A 25008-nucleotide genomic window follows, 5' to 3' on the forward strand; every position below is an offset into this window, starting at 1 on the left:
GTGGGCACAGGTAACACAGTGAACAAAGGCTCTTTCCCTAACTTCCCCATCGGTAGTCTGGGCCCATCCTACAAGCAGAGCCTGGGTAGGGGCTGGTAGGTTAGGGGGTACCTTGAGGCAAGTAGTAAGTGGAGAAGAGAAGAGTGTAGGTGACCTCGTGGCATGCATGCCATCTCCTAAAGCTGGCAACACCTGGCTTCCTGAGAGAGGGAGACCCTTTAGGCTTCCTCTGTGAGAGGTATCACTTTCCATGCCTTGGGGCACAGTAGCTTTCCCAGGGTCAAATTCCTTCTAGAAAGAAGACATTTGCTTCCTGCTCAAATGATGTGCACAACTAGTTAGGAATGTCTGCAAGGAAAAGTGAGGTATTTTCTGGGGCCCAGAATGACCAAGTATGTGGAAGAAACACAGCTATGATCACACACCATGTCTAAGCATGCTCCCTTGGTTGCTGCATGCATGCTCATATGAAAGGCCTGTGGAAAGTTCCCGTAACCAGGGCAAAGCTGGGGATACTGGCCAGTGATACCCTTGTCTGAGAAAGTCAGGAGAAAGGGGAGGGCACTGGGTGGAGGAGGGCCCACCCACTTCCCCGCTGCTTCCCACAAAGCCAGACAGCCAGAGGAGGACTCAGTATATGCCTCCAGACCAGCTTGTCTCAGCTGCCTGTGGGGCCTGGAGTTAGGTGTCCCTGCGCCAACCTCTCCTCCTCCCTCTCCTTCTTGGCTGCAGGAACAAAGGTCCCCATTAAGCAGGCTGAGCTTAGAAAACTCGGCCAGCAGGTCCCCATCCCTAGATCACATGAGTCCATTGCCTTTGTTGGTGTCACTGGTGAAAGATGGCTGGAGCAGGAACAACACTTTAATCCCCAGTACAAAAGCTACTTCTTCACCTGATATACGGGGTGGGGAGGGAGCCCCTTCTCCTACCCTGCCCCAGTCAGGCTCTTGTCCTCTGTACTTGTCTCTTCCTCCAGCCTTGACCTGAAGACTGGGTCAGGAACTAGCAACCTAGCCATATTGGTTGTATTGGGTGGCAAAAGAATAGCATTAGGAGCTGCATGACCTTGGATAAGCCCCGAAAGCACAGAAAAGCAGGGCTGAAGATAGATTATCCCCAAGATCCCTTTCAGTGTGTTAACTCGGAAGATGCCAGCATGCTCGTTCCTCCCCTTGGTTCTACTTCCCCTGTAAGTAGACAGGCTGCTGTCTGTGTAGTATGATTGCCAGTCTTCCCCACTGGAGCATGCTGGCCCAGCTTGTACCACCACAGGCCTGGAGATCAGGTCTCTGGAGATGCATGTGTGGTGTAGGCGTGACACTGTAGAGGACAAAGACTTCGACCTCCTCCTACTCATAAGGTGAACTTGAGACTTGAGGCGATAATCTGAATTTGAGACAGTAATCTAAAAAATGGTTGGTTTAAGGTAAAGTCAATATTTTGCCAAATGAGAATTGTTTTTAAATGTGTAAGAGCTTGACAGGGGCTAGTTTCATTCATTCATGCATCTACGCCTTTCTGTTTTTATGCAGACATGCATCTGTCTGCATCCATTCTTGCATTCATGCATGCATGCAGGCATTCACTCATATGTCTGTTCACATGTCCATGAGCTGAATACAAGGTGTGGGGGAGGGGGAAAGATGACTTCTAGATGAGTAAGATGCTGGAACAATAGATGAATACTTATCATTGCCATTTCACTCACACACTCATCTGTGCCATCCCAAGTAACCCCAGCCCTCCAGCAGGAGTGGAGGAGAAGAAGCACAGCAAGGTGAAGAAGTTGCCCACAGCACATAAGAAGTGACAGACACAGTATTCAAACCTAATTCTATTTTTCCCCCAACTCCAGCTTCTCACTTGTTAGACAAAGCTATTTCAACCTTCATTTCCTTCTCTGATTAGACTTGCTAGAGTCAGAGAGTATCCCCAGAGGAGGAAGAAATGTACAGGAAGCAACCACTGGTCTCTAGGGCTCCCACATGGTGCTGGCTTCTTTGCTCACAAGGGTATTCACTCCACCCCTGAACTCAGCCAAGCCATCCTGGCCATCCTGTAGGGTTGTGACCTTCTCAATCCAAGTCCTAGGTGTAGGTGTAGAGTGACAAGTTCTTCACTCCCCTGGGTCATACATTGGAAGAACCAGCAATGTCTAGAAGACCCACTGGAGGCCTGCAGCTCTGGCCTCATTTACCTTTCCACCTTTACCACCACCCAGTCAAGTGACCTTGGGAAAGAAGTTCAGTCTTTGTGGGCCCTGGCTTTTTCAAGTGTCCAGCAAGAAAGGGTTCAGGTCTCTCCTTGGAAGGGTCTGGCTGAGGATGATGATGTTGACACTAAGGCACAGTTCACAGCAGGAGGCCCAAGAATGGGGTGAGGTGCAGGGATATAGAGATTTCTTGAGGCTCTGCAAAACGCATAGCTCTTCTCGTTCTGCTTCCCAGCTACCACCACTAGCTAAGGAGGAGCAGCATATGCTGCTGATTCCGGCGCCGGCACTCACTCCTTGGCTGTCCAAGATCCCAGAGCAAACTGGCTTCCTATTAGGCATTTATACTTATTAATAGCAGCAAATCGCAGCCCTCCACAGCATCTGCTACTGTTCATTGCAGAATGCTTCCTGAACAATTTGTATTAGTATTTTGTGACCAATAGTCAGAGGCAGCATGACTCATCCACCTATCTGAAAATGAATCCTCTGAAGCCTGATTGGGGTGGGGGGCTTTATCCAAGGTCACCAATGTATCTAGGACGAATTGAAGTTCAGCCCTCACCCTCCCAAGCCTCATGCTCTAGAGTTATTATGCTACTCTAAGTGTCAATGACCTTGACTCCAGAACTCCTATGTACAGGCAGGAAGACACAATATTGACAATATTGGCATACTCCAGCATACTCCCCAATGCATTGGCCCCATGGTCCAGGCATAATCAAGAGAAATCAAAAGCTCAAAGCAAACTAGTTCCCAAGGCTATGACACCAGGAAGTCATTCCAATGGGCCAAGAACATCTGGAGAACTGGGATTTCATTCCAGAGCCTTTTTTGGTACTTTTCATTTGGCCGGACTCTCTTAAGATCTACCCATCCACAGGCACAGACTAAAGACAGCATGAAGGGCCAGGCAGTGGTGGCACATGCCTTTAATACCAGCACTCAGGAGGCAGAGGCAGAGGATCTCTGTGAGTTCCAGACCAGCCTGGTCTACAAGAGCTAGTTCCAGGACAGCCTCCAAAGCCACAGAGAAACCCTGTCTCAAAAAATTAAATTAAATTAAAAAGGAAAGCAATGCTGAAGCCATGAAAAGTCTCTGAACATGCTACCACTAACCTCACTGTGGTGTGGTACTGATGCCCAAGATAGAAAGAAGCCAGCACATCAAAACCTATCTCTCCTCCGTCTAACTTGTACCCTACTACCTCTCACAAGGCCTTTGTGCCCTTCTATAACTCCCTCCCCAAAACCTATGTCCCAGCCAGATATTGTCATAACAGTGTATATTCTTACTAACACAGAACTCAGTAGCACATGGTAGACATTTATTCTTATACTCACAGCCTTATAGAGCAATGCCATGTCATCAGACTCACTGGGTAGTTCTGCTTCAAGCTGGCTTGACATCTGACTGTGGGTGGGTCTCAGATCTTGCTCCACACAGGTTCTTTAAGGCCTAAAAGAAAGAGGGAGTAGAGACCTAGGAAACTCTTCTTGCAGACATGCCATAGGCACAGGAGGCAAAGTCAAACCCATAAGAAAATCTCAAGCATGTACTGGTCCTGTGCTCCCCATCATCTCATTGGCCAAGTCAAGTATTGAAGCCATGCCCAGTGTCAAGGGGTGGGGGGGGGATTACACTCTGCCTCCTTATTCTCCATGAGGCCACAGCAGGACTGATCCTAAAAGGCTGCCTTAGATGAACTGAGATGCAATGTATAGTCCATGACTGCCTGGACCACCATCTGACAACTGCCAAATTAGAAAGACCCCTACTACCATTGCTGCTGAGAACAGAAGTGTGTTTAAGGATACCACATATCTGGAGGGTTTCAACCATATCTGACATTGCTGGCCATGAGGGGCTTCCAGGAATTCTATGAATTCCTTGAATGACCTCAATTCAGAAGAAACAAGCCTAGAAATGTAGCGAAAAGTCACCAAAGGGACAGAATGCCCGAGGAGAGACGGTGGAAGCTCCCTGAGAGCATGCCACTGGGATGCAGATGCATTGCTGAGTTAATTCACTCCCACCGACTTTCTTCAGCAACACTCCCCTGCCTGGGAACAGGAAACAGGAGGACAGCATGAAGGATGGCACCGAGTGCCACATCTGTGAAGCTTGACAGCTCCCCAGGAGCTTCTTCGAGTTTCTTAATGGGTCTTCTTGCCTCTTATTTTTTTCTTTTTTCCTTCCTTTCTTTCTTTGACAATTTTGAAGGAAACTGGGTACTTAGGAAGCATTTTGGACATTTAAATTAACTCCAGCCATCAGGCTCAGTGTAGCCACTGTGGCATTAGCATCCAATTATAAGAGTAGAGATGGAGTAATAACTCACATTTCGACCAGGATGTCAAATGCTTAAACAAATGAGAGATGCACAGAGAGACTGTGTGCAGTGAGAAAGGAGTGTTTCTGCATGGAATCTGCTAGCAGTCACCCTTTGGAATGAGAGCTGCATCAGGCAGACTAGGGTCTGGCTGCCAGAGAAAAGCACCTTGCTAACTACAGGGAAACTGGCCATCAGGGAACCAGATCTCATGAGAGCACACCGATTCCTCCAGCCACTAGGGAGTGCTCAGCTTCCGATAACCTTTCGGAAAGGAAGACCAGGGCTAGGTGTTGAAATCTGGGATGGGTCTTTGCTCTATTCTGTCACTTGTCACCTTCCTAGCCTAGGCTAGTGTTTTATAAATTGGTGGTCTTTGAAACCAATAAGGTAAGAAAGATGACAGTGATGACGATGATGCTTCTATTGATAAAGGTAGAGATGGGGCATAGCTCAGTCAACAAAACTGATTGACTTACAAATAGGAAAATTTGAGTTATGTGCCTAGAACCCATGTAAGACATTCATGCATGGTGGATCCCTGGGATTGGGTAGCTAACCAGCTTAGCCTACTTGGTGAGCTCCAGGCCAGTGACAGACTTGGCCTCAGAAACAAAAAAAGCAAAAGTTGAGGCACCTAAGAAATGACAGTCAAGTGTGCCTTCTGGTATACATGTAAACCTGCACAAACATACACACGAATATTACATATATACTTATACATGTGCACATACACAAATTAAATGGTAATGTTCTTTCATATACTCTAAGACCAAGCCAAAGTATACTCTATTACTTAAGGAAGCTAAGCTTAGTTGGAAAAGAACACAGAAAATCAGTGTGGTTCCCAGGAAAGCAGACCAAGGAAGAAGAGTTTGGGGAAAGGAGGATAAGAAAGAGCCCACGGGCCATACACGGAAAAGGGTAATTACCTGAAGTCAGGGTTGGGCTGCAGAGATGCCTCAGAGGTTAAGAACATATACTGTTCCTGAAGAGAACGTAAGTAGCCCTCAGTTGCTGAACATTAGTTCTGGGGTACTCAGTGCCCTCTTCTGGCCTCAGAGGGCAGCTGCATGCTCATGGTGCCCATAAACTCCTACAGACACATAAACGTAAATTTAAAAATGAAAGAAACAAATCTTTAAAGTAAGGGACTGTTGACCATCATGTGAGCCATTTGAAGGGTGTGGAGGAAAGGAGAGTTCTGGATAGATAGACTGTGACATTATCTTTTCAAATCAGGAAACATGATAGTGCGTGATAGGAGACTTATCTCCAAATCTTTGTCCAAGGGAGATCACACTGAGGAGCTGAAAAATGCATGTCTGTTTACTAAAGTATCTCAGAATATCTCATGGGCATGAATGCATTAGCCTGCTTGCCCCTCATCCTGGGAGCTGAGCAGGTGTGCTCATGCCAACTCTGGCATGCTGAAAATGAGCCCTTTGCCAAAGCCCACTCAGAAGATGATTTCTGTAACATTTTAATAATGACTGTAAAATAAATGTACCATGAGATTTGCTTTTTTAAACGTTTCTGGGTGCTGATGGGCATTAGGGCTTACATAAATAATGGTATAGAACATTTCATCTTTCTAAACTGAGCCCATTCAATAGTAACCAGTTCCTCCCTCCTTACTTCCAGTCCCTGTCAGCCACCACCCAGTTTTTCACTATGCCTCTCTTATGATCTCATATGTGTTGCAATCATTGTCCTTTTATGTCTTACCTGTTTTATTTAACATAATTGTCCTTAACACTTATCTAGAATTTCTTCCCTCTCTCCATTCCTCGTTAGTTTCTTGAGATAAGATGTCTTTATGTAGCCTCAGCTGGCCTCAAGCTTGGTTTGTAGGCCACACTGGCCTTGAACTTTTACTTCTGCTGCCTCCGCCTCCAGGGTTCTGGGATCATAGGCATGTGCCACCACTTGCCTTTCCTATTCCTTTGAATACCATTTCAGTGTAAGTACGTACCACGTTTTGTCCATCCATTCTTCTGTTGATGGACTCTGGGTAACTTCCCCTTTTAACTATTGTACATAATCCTGCAATGTATATGGGCACACAAATGTGTCTCTGAGGCCCGGCTTTCCCTTCTTTTGTGTATGTACTCGGTAGTCAAGTTACCATCTTACATGGCAAATCTCTGTGTTTTGAGGAATTTCTCGCTGCCTGGGAAGTTTCCATACGAAGCTAGAACAGTGTACCAAGAGAGCTCTGCAGACCCCATCTCACTCCTGTTCCAGTGGCCACACTCTTACCCTACTTTCGTGTAGGGGTGGTCCTGAGAAGGGTGGGGCTCCCTCTCTGGAAGCACTAAAGGCTACATTTTAGCCACATCAATCAACAATTCCCCTGGAGTCCAGTGGCCAGGGGAGGGACCTCAATCTTCCCTAGCCTCAGACACCATCTATCATTATGATAGCTCAGGTCACATTGTCATCTGATTTGTTCTCCCAACAGAAGTCAGCCCCCTGACACACATACACTTCTCTCTTTTCACCTCTTCCTGTGGTCTGAATTCCCTCACTTGGTTAATTAGCATGCCTGGCACTGTAGCTTAAGACTTTAATCAGTGTGGGGTGTTTTTAATTAATCGGGTGGCTCTGCATCTGGAGTGGTTAGTGTTCCAGGGTCAGGAGAGGAGTTGGGTGGGGGATGGAGAGGCAGCTTTGTTTGGTGTCCATTGTAGGTAGAGAATCCAGATACTAAGGATAAAGAGATGAGGAATCATAGGGGCAAGGTGGCTGAGCAACCATCTGGCCACCTTTGCATCATACAAGCCAGGTGTGAAAGGTAGCTGAGGACTTTAGAGTATATATTTTGCATCGGGGTTAAATGACTGTACTAATTCCAGTTTGCAAAAGTGATTCTAAGGTGTCAGAAACTTTTGGAACATTCTAGAATTGTCCACAAGAAAGCAATGTTGTGGCTAGAGATGATGGAGCCACAGAGACAGTACTAGGCAATGGTGGAAAGCAGATGACCGGAGAGTGGAACTTCTGAGCATTCCTGGTCCTGCAAAAAGGAGAGAGATGACATCAAGCCCTCAAATGAGGACAACTGTTTCCTTTCATCTATTGGGATTCCCTGATGACCTGCTAATTTTAGCATCCATGCTTCAAGAGACTGGGGAACGTTTAGACGTTCCTCTAAACAACCTCACAAGCAAGTAGTAAAACTGACATGAAGGAGCTGCAAGGAAGGCAAAGACCTCTGTTGTTGGCCTTTCAAGGAGAAAATTCTAGATTCCCAGATGATGGTCTCCAGGGTGTGTCCTCTTGAAAGTCCCCAATTTCAAGTTTATACACATCCTTGAGAGCCAAACAAGAAAGAGGGACTGACTTGGGTGAGGTTTCATCTGTCAGATCCAAAAGGAATTCTAGAATGAGTCCATATGGGTGCTTATTTTATAGATGATTGAAAAGAGACCTGGAAGGAACTGTTCAAGTTCATCTGGAGAGCTGGGAACAAAGCCCAGCTAAGACCTAGCTCTCAGACTGTTGGGGACTTTTGCCCTGTCCCACATAGATGTGTAGCTGAAATCAAAGAAGAGCATGGAGCTCACTCCCAAGCTAGGAAAAGGATCTGAATTGGTCCGGGAAGCTTGGGGGAACTTCAGAGCCCCATCTGAAGAGTGAAATGGGGAATGGCTTAGGAGCTGATGTACACTCAAAGAGGAAATGACACAATGAAGGGACTAATGAGGAAAACATCTTCCAGATCTTTCACTTCCCAGGGTGACTCCCCAGACCTTGGGAAGGCTCAGAGCATGTCTCTGTGACTCAGGAGACAGATCAGTCAATGAGCAACAGGGAACAGAACACTCACAGAACAGCCTGTGGTGATCTCAGCCACCACCAGTGGAATGCTGGACCCTGGACCCATTATGAATCAGTTTCATGACCATGTGCTTCAGGAATAGGAACATTGGGGTTTATCTTCCTTGTTTACAGACAGGAAAAACAAGTCTCGAGGCAATCGGGTCTCATTGCTAGCAATGGCCAAGGGTTCTGTGAACCTCCCTCTGCAGCCTCTGACATCCTTTACAACCAATCAAAAAAAAAAAAAAAAAAAAAAAAAAGGCAGCTGCTTAAAATCCAGAGAAGAAGAACTTTATAATCGTGGCCTATTGACGTTATCAAACACCAGTTGCAAGTCATTTTTAGAATGCAAAGGTTTCTGAAGTATCCAACTTAACTCAGTGGCTGAGTCTTTACTCAGTGTAGCAAACCCCAGAACTCCAGAGAAGAACAACACCCTGGAATCCTAGGGCACACTTCAGCAACCTGAGGCAGACCCTGGAGTCGCAGGTATACACCAGAAACAGAGCTAACATTCCTGAACCACAGGACACACCCTAGCATCTCAGGATATACTCCAGGATTGTAGGGTGCATCCTAGAGCCCAGGGTTTACCGTGGAATTCCAGGGCATATTCCATGCAAGATGGATTATTGAACATGTTGATAGAAGAAACTGGGGAGAAAGTTAATTAAGTTTAGACCAAGAAAATGCTTTTGATTGAACAAACCATGATATTTTTCCTTTAAGCCCATGTAAAATATGGAGTGCCAGACAGGCAGCTGGAACCCATGAAAACATGATTATGTACTTACGGTTCCCAACTTTCACCATCTATAGCCCTTTTTATTATTTTTCCCTTCGGGGAGTCACATTTTGAAAGATTCTGTCTACTAAACAAACTGCATTTATTAAGTAATAATATATTTCCTGCTTTAATATGGGACACACATGAGTATGCATAAACACATAAAATAGCAACAATCCAATTTCCATTAGGCTTTTGGAAATATTGAAAATAGCTGTGAATCTCATTCCTATTCCTGAATACCTAGGAGTCAGGGTCCTCTGGGCTGAGCACTATTATGGATGTGTTTTCATGGCTAGAAGGTATTTGCTTAAGGAGGGGCAGAAAAATTAAAGTGATACCGGGAATAAGCTAAATTCCTAGCTACAAGTAGAGTTAATTTATTTAATAAAAAAAATCCTTATCATCAAACCTAATCACAAAGACACTGAGGTCCTGTGGGGCTTCACTTGGGCAATGATAGAATTGAAGGTAAAATTCTAGGAGCCAAAGAGGTGACTCACTGGGTACTGGTGTTTGTCACCAAGGCTGATAACTCAACTTCTATCCCTAGAATCCACAAACCCTGCAAGTTGTTCTCTGACCTCCACAGGTGTGCAAATGCATGTATATGTCTGTATACACACACACACAAATAAATGTGAAAACATAGAGAATTCCAAATGCAAAGCAAAAGCATTGGGAACAAGCCATGATGGCCAAAGGCAAATCAGTAAGAATGAGAGGAGGCAGCTACAAAAAAAAAATAGATAAGGGAAATGAGGAAATTAAGGCAAAGGAGACCATGGTGGTAGGACTTGGAATTAATTATTAATTCGTTCCAAAAGAGCGTGGAGACTAATTGAGCAGGCTCTGGTGCCAGTTCGCCTGTGCGTGAGTTACAAGTAGCCCCTGCCAAGTGGACATAATTGTACGGCATAGAAGTTTTATGGAACAGCAGGGGAAACACAGCCCCCGCGCTCACTCGTGAGCAGAGATGGTTCAGCCGGGTCAGTGTGTACAATTTGCCATGCCAGTTCTGATGATGACCACAGCTAGTTGTCCTGGCTCTGGCTAAAAGACTAGGCAAGAAGCCCTCCATTGGGATAAAAAAAATAGATATATAAAATATCCCAAATTTAAAAACATATTTTAAAAACCTTTTTATAAAGAAGAAACTGGCAAAATAGAAAATCAAGACCAAGGCTATAAAAAGAAATTAACATTCCATTTGATCATGAGCCTCATCTTTAAGTACCCGCAATGTAGCAGGTACTTGGGCATCATGTAAGGCAACATCAAGGCTGCCTTAGAGAACAAAGAATCTCAAATGGTATTTAAGGGCGTGCAGGAAATGGAGGCATTTGGGCTAAGTGAAAATGTCATGTGGAACATTTTATGTTAACAAGCTGCTGCTGGAAGCAAATGTAAAGTCTCTGGGCTGGAGAGGAAGCCTCGATTCATGGAAAGGGCGTGGGTAGGGGGAAACAGCAAGGCTGATCTTTGAAAGAACTGCGGTGAAATCAATTTTTGGAGCAAGTTGGTCAACAGAATGAAGCCGGAGGAGGCAGGAGGCAGCCACGGGGTAGATCAGGCACCTTGTTAAACAGCCAGGAGGAAGAAGAGGGAAGAGTGCTGGGTGGGGGTTAAGTGCTCTCTGGAAAAATAAAAGTGTTGAGAACTAAGGGAGGGAAAGCAAAACAAGATGGTTAAAGAATGAACATTCAGTTTATTGCTCTGATAGGAAACAAATATGTAATGGATTGGATATTTGCAGACATATTTGGGGGTGAGGGTAATAGGAAAATTCAAATGTGTAGTGTGTGAGTCTCTTTTGTGATACTTTATATGAACTCAATGTGGTCTGTATTCCCAGTTACATCTTAGGACCTAGTAAGAGGTTGTATCCTCGGGATGCTGTGCAGCCATCTACTCCAATATGGCTCCGAAAAGTCTCTTTGATGCTGGGGCTCTAGGCACCTCCACACTGCTCTGGTGTCTTGGGTGATACGATGATATTTTGGATGACAATTTTAGCTGTAAACTATTAGGTTCTCTGAAGATTCTTGACTGCTTCTTCTTCATTGTGCTGTTCTAGCTAACCAGAGTTCCTGTGGAGTCCTGCGGGCAGTATCGGAGCTGTGGCGAGTGTCTTGGCTCAGGTGACCCTCATTGTGGCTGGTGTGTGCTCCACAACACGTGAGTACCCTTGGCCACTCCCTCCTGCCTCCTCCTGGTAGTTCTCCCCCTCCTCTCTGTCCTTCTCTCACTCATTGCATTCTTCTTTTCCTCACCCCCCCTTCCTTGCAGCTTTTATAAGCTTTATTGCCCTTCCATTCTTTCTGGGTTCACTTTAACTTGTCCAGTTGTCTATCTTCAATTTGCTGACTTCAGCAGAGCCCTCCCACCCCCAAGTGGTGTAGGATATTTTTCTCAAAATTCACCAGACCACTCAATTATGCACTAGGTATGTGACGTCCATCTTGTAACTCAGCGTCCATTCAATATACCCTGTGCTATAACCATAGAACTTCCTGTTACTTTTATGTGTAATGTACCCGAGGACCCTACCTTGACTGTCATAACACCTATAGGCTGGCTACAAATGAACTTGGGCCTAAAGCCATGAGGAAAGAAAGACCAAACCAACTACTAACACATATATTGTGCTTCCTTCTTTTGCTCATTTATTCTCTAGAAAAGGGGAGAAGATGAGCAAATAGTAACTTGTTGAGTGAACTGAAAGATGCGAATAACTAGCCAGGAGATAGGAGAGATCTGAAAGTCGTTTTAAAATCCTTATTACATTTTATCTTACATGTATCAGTGTTTTGCCTGCATGTGTGACTATATCCCATATGCATGGTTGGTGCTCACAGAGGCCAGAGACGGGTTCAGACCCCTCAGAACTAGACAGTTAACAGATGGTTGTTAACTGTCACGTGAGTACTCGAAATTAACCCTGAGTGCTCTAGAAGAGCAGCTCCCCACTAAGGCATCCCTCCGGCCCCAACATCTTTTTTCTCCCTTCCTGGCATAGCCATCAAAATTAGACCCCATCCAATAATGGAATTTGGCCCTACTCTAGCTATGACTTATTCCTGTGGCCACCTGAAACCTGATATTCTCTGAGATAGCCACAAGCATCATAAGATAAGATTTTAGTCTTCCCATTAACAGCTTGAATTACTTAGGACCAATGACATTTGTTGTAATTTTCAGTAATTTTGAACTATAAGAAATTGGAGGTGGGATTTTATCTCTCTCCTCTTCCAAAGGCAGGAAACACTCTCTTAGATTCTAACAGTTAAAAACACCCTCCTAATTTCTCACACAGCCTCTCCAATAGAAGAGCCAACTTCCCTTTTTCTGGGTATTGGCCATAATGAGGCCTCGAGTCCCTTAAGGGAAGGCCTGAAATCTGTTAGGCAGATTATAGCACACACACAAATTGAGAACCACTGAGCCACACTGAAACACACACTTTTGACTTGGAGACAGATTGGAAGCTGTGCTGAAATGGACATGGAGGTCCATCTGGAACAGTGCAGTGGCCTCAGGACTGCCCCCAACAAAGGAAGGTGGAGAGGTGCGTTTAGAAGGCATGCCAGCCTGTGCCAAGCCAGAAGAGGTCCCTGGTACTACCTAGCAAGGCAGAAGGAGATACATTTCTTTGTCCAGCATAGTAAGATCTCCCAGGAAAGGCATGAATGAATTCTCAACCTCATGCTTTCCTTGGAAACTTGCAAGCCACCTAACTGACTGTTGAGCGTGCCTTCGTTGTCACAGCATGGTACAAGTGTTACTCCAGGGCAATCATAAAAGCTGCCCTGTCCCTGAAATCTTTCAGGACCAAAATACAGGTTTCTGTGTCGCTGTTAGTCTGTGTCATGGTGCTATCCCAGCCCCATATGGCACTGATCTCAGTGAGCATTCAGGACACTGCAGTCTAAAGAAGGTGACACAAGGGCCAGAGTGTCCCACGGCTGGGTTAAGCAGGTCTGAGAAGAGAAAATATCATACGCTACTTCTTATATGGCTTCAGTCTCCCATTGTATGGCACCATACCGGACTCCTGTGGCAGAAAGCAAGGAGAGGCTAAACCGAAGGCTAGCCAGGGTCATATATAAAGCAGGTCATCATGTAGGAAACCCAGCAACTCCAATCTCAGCGTGCCGTAAAGGTAAAGGAAACAGTCATGGACATGACTGCAGTATCTGACACAGGACCAAATCCAAACCTCCTCAGCATCCCAGGCCCTCCTCGTGGCCTGCAAAGAGGATGCATGGATCGCCTACTTCAGTGGGTTATAGGAAAACTGATGGGGCTGAGCACTTGGGTCAGATGCTTGGTGGTTAGAATACTGACCCATCAGGTAGGGTAGTCAACAATCTCAGGCTACAGCAAAGACTGAGAGTTCATAGGGTCCTTCCTCTTAGGCTTGAATCGTCTCCAGTGATTTTCTAGATGGCCCTTGAATGCCCAAATCCCTGAGGGCGTCACAGCTTCCATCTGCCTTTGCTTAACTGGAAGATGTTCCTACTGTTTCCCCTCACCTCCTTCAGCCTGACATCACGGCTCACTCCAGTTTGCACATCAGATGACAGCCCTTACTAACCATGGGCTCTCAGTGGTACTCTGTAAAGACCTATGAACACAAAATCAAACAAAGGCCAAACCACTGTCCCTAAAAGAAATAGAGGGTCAGATTCTTGAGGATGCTCTGGTCACAGCCTTTTCATCAGTGGATGATGCATGGCCTCATTTAGTGGACATCTGTATGAAGACATCTTCCTAATGGACATTGTCAGTTCGATTCTCATGATCCTCCTGCCTCCACAGCGTCTGCCTATCCTACCAGCATGTGCTTACACACACACACACTCTGATCACTGAAACACTTAGCAGGTCCTTCCCCTGCCCTCCCAGAGTTAATGACCAAGATTAGCTCCTGCACATAGTGGGAGGACAAGGGTAGGTCCCTGGGTCTCTAAGATGCCTTTCATCAGGATACAATTTTAAACTTGTGTAGAATAAAATATACAGAGCTGAAAGTGATCCATCTGAAAACATTCACATATGCAAACCTAGGTAGCCCAGGCAGACAGCATTGCCTCCCTCTAGAGGGTTCTCTCATCTTAGTCAGTGTTACCTATATGCCTTGGTTCAGATCAGACACAGAAGTTGCTCCTCCTGCCCCGTCCTTTTTTTTCCAGTGGGCACAATGTAAGCACACATGATTTGGGGAGGCAGCAAAAAGGACAGGGGCAAAGCAGAAGAGAGGAGAGGGCAAGGTATGAGGGTGTAAGCAGTGAGAAGAGTCAGTGTGGGAACCAGTCTATAGATGCTGGACCTGGGAGGCTCTGCTAGGAAGGGAGGAAGGAGACAGCATGCAGGCTTCAGGGTTTTGTAAGTCACTTTGTACACACACACACACACTCTGAGACCAGCATGCACTTTCTATGCTGGACACAGTGCTAAGCTAAGGGATGCAAAATGACCAGGTTATATTGTCTCCACCCTGAATCTTCTTGGGGACCAGGCGTTTGCTGCAATGATGGGGTCCTAGAATCAGCACATTAGTCAGGCTTCTGTGCTGGGTAAGACTCTGTGCTAAGAGACCCTGGCCCTTGAGGAGTGTCCCAGCAAGCTTGACCTTTATGAAGTCCATGACACAGAACAAAACAGGACCTCTGAGTGTGAGGTTGAGTCTGTTTTCAGTCATTTTTAACAACTTCTGTGGTTGTAGAGAATAAGGGGTGTGTAGGGGTGTGTGTATTAAACAAAGAACAAGAGGATGGGAGAGAGCCATAGGGAACAAAAAAAACAGAGTAATGAGAAGCCCGAAGACAGAGCCTCTGCAAACAGGTGGCCATGTCACTGAAAGAGCTTTTGTACCAGTGAGGTCACAGGAGGGCTGTGAGCTGAATATGCTGAAGAGATGACCCAGCCATTTAAATCCTTTCTGCTATCTCTCCCTCTGCACTGGCGAATGTGACAAAATACATACCTGCCAGCCCAGAGGGAAGGAGACATTGTCGTCATCCCACCTCCCCTGTTGCCCTCTTCTTCAGTCCCTGGCCCTGCCTACAGCCTTGTCTTCCTAACAGCCAGGGCAGCAAACACAAAGCTGCCTGTTCATTCAACCTGCCATTTTCAGCCCGGATTCCCAGGGCCTATCTCTGTGTATGAGCCCACCTGTTCTGATTTGGGCAAAAGGGAATAAAACTCTCCAGCCCAGTCTGCCTTCGTCCCATCACAGCTGTCTCCTGTCCTGGGCCTGGAACACACCCTGCAGGCTTGGCAGGTCCCCAACCCTCTTCCATCTTCCCCTGCCTTGGCACCATTCCCAGGCAAAGAAGACTATCTTAGTCTAGGCAGTAATGAGATCCCACCACTAGCAGCAGACCCAGCTTCTTGATTGGCCCAAGTGCTACCCTTCTTAGGAAGAGTCATGAGCACCACCCCTGGGAAGATCATATAAGCAGGACTCCGCAGGGTGGTGATGAGTGCAGACTTCCACAACATCTCTGCCTCCACCCTGCTGATTGCCTCTGTTAGAAGAAGCCCCACCACTCCCCAGGCAGGTGTCACACGGGTTCAGTTCTTCCTTCCTGTAAACCAGCAGTTCTCAACCCGTGGGTAGGTCACAACCCCTCTGGAGGTCAAATGACCCTTTCACCAGGGTTGCCTAAGACCATCAGAAAACACAGATATTTACATTATGATTCATAACAGTAGCAAAATTACAGCTATGAAGTAACAATGTAAATAATTTTATTCTTGGGGGGGTCACCTCAGCATGAGGAACTGTATGTATAAAAGGGTCACACAAGAGGGAGGGACAGAGCATGCTACCCAGGTAGAAGGAAGGTAAAATCTAAGAAGCTATCTGTGAACAGGCCAGTCCTGATTCTGTTCCCTCACGTCTGGATGTTGGTGAGAAGAGCCAGCTGACAGCCATGCTGTGAAAGCTGGAATGTGAGATGTGTGGGAAACCCCTTCTGCACCCTGGAACACGGGGCGTGTACCTCTCAGATACAGCTATGAAGACTGACCTTGTCCCTAGGGGCTGGGGTTGGACCCCAGGGCCTCCTTCCTAGAGCCCCTCCTCTCCATTCCTTCTCTAGGACTGGAGTGAGCATTGGGCCATCCATTATCGGACAGCCCTCCTTCCTTCCTTAGGGTAGCATCACCACTGACCATGGGCTTAGGCTGCCATGCCCACAGGCCACCTGGAAAAGTACAGAGTAGTTTGTTCCCTAAGCAACATCCTTGGTCCTCCTCTCAACAGACAGTTTGACTCTAAGATGTGAGTCATTCCTTGCTCCTTGTCAGCATATCCTAGAGCAGTGGTTCTCAGCCTTCCCTATGCTGCCATTCTGTTCATTTGTTTTTCAAGACAGGGTTTCTCTGTGGCTTTGGAGGCTGTCTTATAGACCAGGCTGGTCTTGAACTCACAGAGATCCACCTTCCTCTGCCTCCCGAGTGCTGGGATTAAAGGCGTGCGCCACTACCGCCTGGCATGCTACCATTCTTTAACACAGTCCTTCATAGTGTGGTGAACCCCCCAACCATAAAATTAGTTTTGTTGCTACTTCATAACTATCATTTTGCAACTGTTATGAATCATAATGCAAATGTCTGATGTGCAGGATATGTGATACGGAACCTCTGTGAAAGGGTCATTTGACCTCTAAAGGAGTCACGATCCACAGGTTGAGAACCAATGTCCTAGAGCCTTGTTTTATTTCTTCATGTCTTAAACTACTTCCTTGACACTAACCTACATCTCTTCTAGGACTGTGGGCTCAAGGCTTGCAGAGTCACAGGGAATTGTAGGATCTGCTTCTGCCAGCATGTTTGTTTTACCTGGCTTGTTACCAAAGGTTGTCAGTCTCTGGTCTAGAGGAAAGTCTCAAACTCACTTCTAGTATATCCAACCCCCTTCCCCATGGGTCATTAGCTACAGGATAACTTAAGGAAAACTTGCTTTCCTCTCTTAATCCCAACTCCTTCCTAGTCCTCATGGGTGTGTGTGTATGTTTGTGTACATGTGTGCATGCCCATTCACAAGTGTTATAGATGCTTTGCAACGAAAGGATAGCAAGTAAGAATGCCACCTTCTCATATAAATTACAGAGGGGCTGGGCAGATGCCTCAGTCTATAAATTTCTTGTCATACAAGCTTGAGGATCTGACCTTCTCTCCCTGGCACTCACATGAAAAGCTAGGTGTGACAACATGTTCCTGTAATTCCAGCATTGGAGAGGTGGAGACAGGGATTCCTGGGGCTCTCTGGCCAATCAACCTAGCTGAATCAGCAAGTTCCTCATTCAGTGAGAGTCCTTGTCTCAAAAAAAATTAAGGGGGCTAGTAATCACGGGAGACATCTATTGTTCACCTTGCCTTCATACTTACATGTATGTGTACACCCACCTACATACATACACAAACATGCAAATACAGGCATCTAGCATGTAGACATACAGCTTTATGGTTAGCTCACCAGTCTAACATCTTGGTTTCTGGGGGCATTTCAAAGAGCTGGGCTGCCTCTAGGGCTTAAATTTACACACACACACACACACACACACACAGAGAGAGAGAGAGAGAGAGAGAGAGAGAGAGAGAGAGAGAGAGAGAGAGAGAACCACCACACTTGTGCCCACACAGAGAAGAACAACCAAGATCGCACATAGCAAAGTGTTTCCAGTATGCTGTATCTGATGACGCTAATGGACATAAAAATGCCAGGATGTTGGATAAAGTGCATAATGAAGCTGACCAGAATTGGTTGTAGTCACTGTTGCAAAGTGGCTCAAGAAAAAGGTGGTGTCTCCCTCAGAACTGACTGGGTTGGAAATAAAAGAGATCAGCTAGGTTACAGCTATGTCTTCTCCTGCCCTCCTTCCTATCACCCCACCTCTTCCAGCCTACCGCCCATCTGTTTGTTTGTGTTTGCTGTCACTTTGTGCCTGTAAGAGCATGGTATGCCATGGAGGAAATGTGTGAAGCCTCTTCACCTCATGGCAACTGGAAAGCAAAGAGAGAAATAAAAAGGGCCCTGGTCTCATATAACCCTCAAGGCCATTCCCCCAGTAACCTAGCTCTATCTCCTAGTTGTTCTGTCACTAGGCCAGGAAACAAGGCTTTTTAACACAGGGACCCATAGGAGACATTGATGACCCCAACTATAGCTGGGGCCATCTGAAAGACCCCTTGTCTTATTCTTCCTCCCATCCCCTCCTCCCCTCTCCCCTACCTTCTGTTGCTTCATTACTATCTAAGCAGACAGCTCCTAGATGATTCAGACCAACATAGAGTGCCGAGGACTGGAGATCATCTGAGGGAGAAGATGGAAACCGACTCTGATTTCTGGGTCCAGTGGGTCCACACTGGAGGGTCTGGGGAGACAGCCTATCTATGATCCCTCTGGCTGGGAGGCTTACCTGAGCCAGCCCATCAGAGAGCCTGGTTTCCATGCTGAAATCTGCTTGCCTGGCCAGCAGCAGTGGGAGTTAATATTTCTCTGTGTGTGTTTAGGAATTAATTTCTACTAAACTTAATCACCCTCTCCCCTTCCCTCTCACTCACTGCCTTCCTTCTCCATTCCTTTCCCTTCTAATTTTCCACTTGGCTGGGAATTCTCCAGCATTGAAAGTTCAGGCTTAGGGGAGGGCGGAGGTAACTGCTTCATTAGAGAGGATAATCTCATCAGGACCACTGGCTTGAATAATAACCCCTTGCAGGGGCCCGGGACCTTTCTCCCTAGAGCTGTTAGAACCTCTGATCTAGGGCTGGAAGAGCCCAGGGCACAGAAAGTGCAATGAGAAAGGGAAGAGAGACAGCTCAGGAAGGAAGACCTTAACTCATGGGCTGAGTCTCCTTGGGGCCTGCTGGTCACCTGCACACCTGTATTTGGGGCAGATGCCACTATGGGGATGACACAGACAGATGCCTGAGAACTCATGCATTTTGTGAGTCTACATAAGCACCAGTTCCCCCTACATGGAAATAATGAAGCTGGACCCTGATGCCTCTACTGCCTCATAGAGAGCCCTGCCTTCCCAGGTCCTGGAGCCCTTGGTAGGAAGCCATTCAGGAGCTCTTCTAGGACCAGAAATGAACCCCTTTCACATTCTCTGACACTGGCATGAGCCATTAGAAAACCACTGTCCTCAAAAGGCTAAAGACTATTATCTCAATGGACCCCATCAGATACCAGAAGCCGTGGTCCTTCCCCTGCCATCATCCCATCCCATTTAAGGTCAATTGTCTGTGTCTTTGGACATTTGTCACCTCTATCCTCCTGAACCATGCATGATGGCAGAAATGACAAAATCATCCCTGGTTCTGACCTTAAACTTTACTTTCCACTGAGACAGAGCTCAGTTCTCAATACACTTTGATAGCTTTTAATGAAGCTATAACCCATGGTATGCTTTCACTCCCCTGTCCTTCCTGGTGCTGATCCTCCCTCCACCTTCAGTGAGGAAGGCTGATCTGCCTCCCCTCCTCCCTTTGATGTGCCAAGGAGCCAGTCTGCATCAGCTACAGTTTAGAGCCACAGAATGAAGAAGTTAAGGAAGCTGGGTAACAATCCCAGCTCACACTTATTGATAACCCTCTCTAAGCTATGCACTATCCTCTAACTACTTAGAGCACACTATCTCCTGTAACTTTCAGGAAACTCTAGCTGTTTGATGCTATTTTGCTCCCATTTTATAGAAGAAAAGACGGAAGCACCAAGAGGTTAAGCATTTGGCCCTGATGCATAAAGCCATAAATTACAAATGGTTTCCTATATTTCATGATTTCTAAAACTGTGCTGAGATGCAGCCCTAGGAATCTGGGTATCAGCAAACAATGCAGGTCAGACTTGTCCCCACCCAGCTACCTGTGTCTCCTCCTGCTACCTGGAAGAGAGAGAGCTCATCTGTTCTACTTAGTAACTTCCAGTGGCCTGAAGCTGGCCTGGAAGCAGCTTCACCCCCCCCAACACACTCTTCATAATTTAATCAAAGACACTCTTTTCAGACCTCCTGATTGCTCTTGGATATAGGAACTTCAAAGTTGGGGAGTCAGTGAATAATTGAAGCCGTACCAGTTCTCTGGGTCTGCTGTTAATGGGCGTAATAACACTATTAATAGCCATGTCAGCTCAGACACTCTGGAAAAGTCCATAACATTAGCCTAATGGCTGAAGGTAATGGAGTCCTTGCCGAGGAGCTGGCCTGGTAAATTAACTCCCAAGACTTAGAGGCAGACACTCTTGTTGCCAGTGGTCTTTTTGGAGTTGCCAGAGAATTCTGTGGGGACCTCCAGACTTACTCCTGACCTTTCCCTCCTGGCTGGGGGCCCTTTGAATTCATCCCAACAACTGTGGATGATGGTGACGTGCTTTCTGCTGAGCCTAGGAGGAGTAGTGGAGAGGCAATGTTTAAAGAGCCTTAAGGATGAAAGAGAAGTGTTAAGGCTGCAAGGCACCTGTCTTAGTCTGCTCCCTTAGTTCTTAATCGGGAAGCTTCTGGAAGCTTAGCACAGTTGTAAAGAGCAGAGGTTCTAAGTTTGCCTGGGCTGGATATGGACTTGGATTAGCTGGGACTGGGATGAAGAAGTGACCCACTCAGCCTCTCCAATGGTTACCTGACCTCCGAGATTTCTTGGCCACAAGAAACTTAAATGGTGTAAAATGCAAAGCCTTGTCACTGTGCTGTGAGCACACAGTAATTAGTGGTCACAACTGCATGATGTAGAGTTGGATTGACTTTTGTATCACCCATCCAACTGACTGCAAGGCCCTCCTTCTGTCTCAGTCTCCCTTGTCCCTGCCTCAGCTAGACTCTCTGTCTCTAGCTCTGCAATATGAGGCCATCCCTCCAACTGTGACTAACTTAGTCCTCTTTTGCTCTGACTGGGAGGACAGGTCACAGCTTTCTTCTAGGACTAACTTGGACCACAAGTCACCCAAGATACCCTGGCACTTCCCATCCCTTCCTTTCTTCCCACCCCATACCTGTCAGCCTTTCCGGAAGAAAGTTCTCCTTCCATGTCCCTCCCCATGTTATTTCCTGCCCCTTGCTACTGTTTCTTTCCTTCTGTCACTTTGCCCAGACCTCTCTCAGCAGCTCCTGATGTCACCAGGAGTGATTTCCCTGCAGTCCCATCGCATCTCAGCTTGTCCCCGGGAGCACCTCACCCACCTGCACTACATGATAAAAGCCGTATTCCAGAGTGTCCAAATTCTGCACACTGGGCATACCTCCATATTTGTAAGGTTTATCTGACTTGGGTTTAGTATTTTCCCTGAGCGCCAGATACCTTCATGCAGTGAACTTGGGGTGTGCACAACTGGGCACAGACCCTGCTTTTATGTGCATCGTTCTCAAGTCCTCATCAGTGATGACTGTTAAGAGCCAAGGCCATACTGGATGTGGTTCACCGGGGACACAGCACACTTTGTACAACACAGGGCATTAAACAGTGACAGAAACACTTATGCAGCAGTTCCCCAGTGCCACAGATGCTATTAGCTACTATTCTGTTCCTTTGATCCTCTCTCTCTCTCTCTCTCTCTCTCTCTCTCTCTCTCTCTCTCTCTCTCTGTGTGTATGTGTGTGTGTGTGTGTGTGTGTGTGTGTGTGTGTGTGTGTGTGTGTGCTCCCTCCCTCCCCTACCTGCATTTATCTCCATTGCTTGAATGTATTCAGGAGAAATTGGACAGTGTTTCTTCTCTTGAGAAGCTCCCATTTGGTAAGAAAGGACTACTTTTAGCCCAATAATCATCATAAAACAAGAAGTTCTAGACTGTGGGAAACTCCAGGGTGCTATGGGGGAAAGAAGAAGGAATTTTATATCTGCCTGGGGTTGAAGCAGGGGTATTGCAGGTACAAAAGAGCTAAACTGGTCCATAGATGTAGATGGAATTGGGCAGGTAGAAAGGCGTGGAAATGCAGACAGAACTGGATGTACAAAGGCAATACAATATGTAGCATTACTATACACACATATGGAAGAAATGAGGTTTGTTAAAAAGGGGTGGAGGGTGTGAGAGGCTGTGAATGAAGGGAAAGTAGACTAGACAAGGCTGTGTGAGTCTTCATGGGAATTGAAGGCAATGAGGGGAATTGCTACCTTTTCCGAAGCTGAGCATGATAGAAGAGGGGAGAGCATGAAAAAAGCTTAAAGATGGAAGCTAAATGAGCATCTTCAGCTCATGTCGACCCCAAGAGCTTCTGGATATGCCAGTCCCTTTCTGGGGCAATTGATTGCCACTGTGTCTCCTACCTAGGTGCACCCGGAAGGAACGGTGTGAGCGCTCCAGGGAACCCCGAAGGTTTGCCTCAGAGATGAAACAGTGTGTCCGGCTGACAGTCCATCCCAACAACATCTCTGTCTCTCAGTACAATGTGCTGGTAAGGAGGAGGGAGATCAGAATCCAGGGAAGAACTCTCCCCCAGAAGAAAGCACCAAGGCCTCCTAGGAGCAGCTCTAGACTGGGGTCAGGGATGTTAGTGATGAAGTGCCTGCTAAGCAAGGTGTCATGGGCAAGAATATTGAAGAAATGGTCCCACTCCTAAGGGCAAGGAAATGACCATACCAAAGGTGATCAAGGAATGCAAATTAAGGCTACACTGAGATTGCATCTCACTTCAGTCAGAATGGCAGTTTATTATTAAGAAAACAAATAAAAACAAATGCTGATAGAAATTTAAACTAGTCTAGGCACTGTGGAAGTCAATGCAGAAGCTCCTCAAAAGAGCATGTGGCACAGATATAATAATACTTATTCCTGGCTATGTGATACTTGAACATTGAGATTTTCAGTCATAAAGAAGAACAAATCCATGACGTTTGCAGAAAAACAGGTGTGACAAGATCCTACTGTTAACTGAATTTAAATCTGTCTCAGAAAGACAAATACCATGTTTTCTCTCATTTGTGGGTCCTAGATTTTACAGAGACATAAAATTATATATTTACATATGGCATAAAAGTGGAAGCTATAAAAAGAGGGGCGAGTGGTGGAACGGGGGGGGGTATGCTCAAAAAATATATATCTGTAGGAAAACAGCATTATATGACCAAGCATAATAAACAGTGTAATATTTCACTATAATCCAAAAGATACCATGAGTATACCTAAATATTCATTAGCCAATTTGAGATTAACTGGCATGCAAATAAATACAGAATGATAAGACCACGTAGCAATGAGTGTCAGCAATGATCCCTTTATCTGTAAAGGGGGCAAGGGTACATATATTGGGAGAATGATTTACAGACTCCCCAGTTCTAGCACTGGGCAAGTGGTCATTAGTGTTCTCATTTTACCAAATGGAAGAAGTGGTTCATCAGCCAACCTGGTCTTGCTCGGAATTGTTCTAGCCCACAAATCCCAGAAGCCTTCCCACTTCCTGGGGCCAAATCCATTGAGATCCTGGTGAGTTTATTCACTCACTACCTTCTCTACACCGCTCTACAACAAACTGATGTGTGCTAATAATTCTCCTTTGTCTGTCTCTCTCTCCTCCTGCTGCCTTTCTTCCTTCCTTTCCCCATCCCCCCCTCCTCTTTCCCCCTGCCTGGCTGGGCTGTTCACAGCTGGTCCTAGAGACATACAATGTCCCGGAGCTGTCAGCAGGTGTCAACTGTACCTTTGAGGACCTGTCAGAGATGGATGGCCTGGTAATAGGCAATCAGATCCAATGCTACTCCCCTGCAGCCAAGGAGGTGCCCCGCATCATCACGGAAAATGGTGAGCAAGTGGTCCCAGGAGGCAAAGTTGGGTGGCAGACTCTTCATTGTGCCTGGGTAGCAGAACTCATGACAGATGTAGGGGACTGAGGGAGCCTAGGGCCAGGGATAAGTCACAGTGAGTGGGCTGATGGCTGAAAGGGGTAAAGGTGAGATTTTCCTCTTTTACCCTTGGAAATTGACTCGCAACAGCCCTTCTGTCTCAGGCCCAGCTTAGCAACCAAACTTCTACCTCATCCTAGATGAGGAGAAGCTACAGAGAAGGTGTGAATTGGCCAGGCCAGAACAGTAGTGGTGTATGTTGGTGGTGTTCTTGTTTTAGGTGGTCTGGGGAGACTGTGGAAGAGGGAAGTATCCCAGAGCAAGGGTATGATGGGGCAGGTCCAATGGCTCCATAACCCTTTGTTCATAGTCACATGGCTGGGTTTCTGACTCTAGAGCACTTTCTTCCGGTGTCCCCCACACAGCTGCCTGTTGCTTGTGACTAACTATATAGGGAAGGATGTGAGTGGACGCAGGCTTGACATAGGTAACGGACAGGCTGCCCCAGGCAGATTGATTCCATGTTGTCCCTCCCATTTGGGCTTGTCACATTTATTCAGAGATGATTGATTAATGAGGCTCTTGGGGAGGGCAGAGAACAAGGCTGGAAGAAGGGTCCAGGGTCAGGGCTGTGAATTAAACATGGGCCCCAATGCTTCTTTTGCACCAGCTGAGGAGTCTAATATCTCTCACCCCTATGGAGCCAAGTCCCACATAGAAGAGAGTGTCAGAACTGGTCTCTAAGCACAAAGATGAGTGAGCTTGTATGTGTACATATTTACACACATATACACACCGCCACTTGTGCTATTTGCAACAGCTTTCCTGGGATACTACATCTTTTTCCTTCTTGGCTACTCATCACTGTTTGTGATTCTGTGAGGCTTTTAGACATAGCATGTAAGCTTGTGTGTGTGTGTGTGTGTGTGTGTGTGTGTGTGTGTGTGTGTGCGCGCGCGTGTGTGTGTCTGCTGGGGGTGGGTCATCCTAGAATTGAACCTTGCTGACTCAGGGGCCTATGACACCTGACAGTGCCCCAGAGGAGCAGGCTCTCTTTCCCAGCATGCATC

The 25008-nt window shown here is 46.4% G+C and overlaps 1 protein-coding gene across 7 annotated transcripts in view; it reads left to right on the forward strand.

Annotated features, from left to right (window-relative positions):
* Plxna4 (plexin A4) overlaps positions 1 to 25008 on the forward strand; it is a 568362-nt gene that overhangs the window by 449653 nt on the left and 93701 nt on the right. For all 7 annotated transcript variants that reach the window (XM_035451557.1, XM_027391406.2, XM_035451558.1 and 4 more), the window contains 3 exons: positions 11235 to 11335; positions 22431 to 22554; positions 23744 to 23897. In XM_035451557.1, coding sequence (XP_035307448.1) covers positions 11235 to 11335; positions 22431 to 22554; positions 23744 to 23897 — 379 coding nt within the window. The remainder of the gene's footprint in view (positions 1 to 11234; positions 11336 to 22430; positions 22555 to 23743; positions 23898 to 25008) is intronic.

Source organism: Cricetulus griseus (assembly GCF_003668045.3).
Source record: "Cricetulus griseus strain 17A/GY chromosome 1 unlocalized genomic scaffold, alternate assembly CriGri-PICRH-1.0 chr1_0, whole genome shotgun sequence".
Taxonomy (NCBI): domain Eukaryota; kingdom Metazoa; phylum Chordata; class Mammalia; order Rodentia; family Cricetidae; genus Cricetulus; species Cricetulus griseus.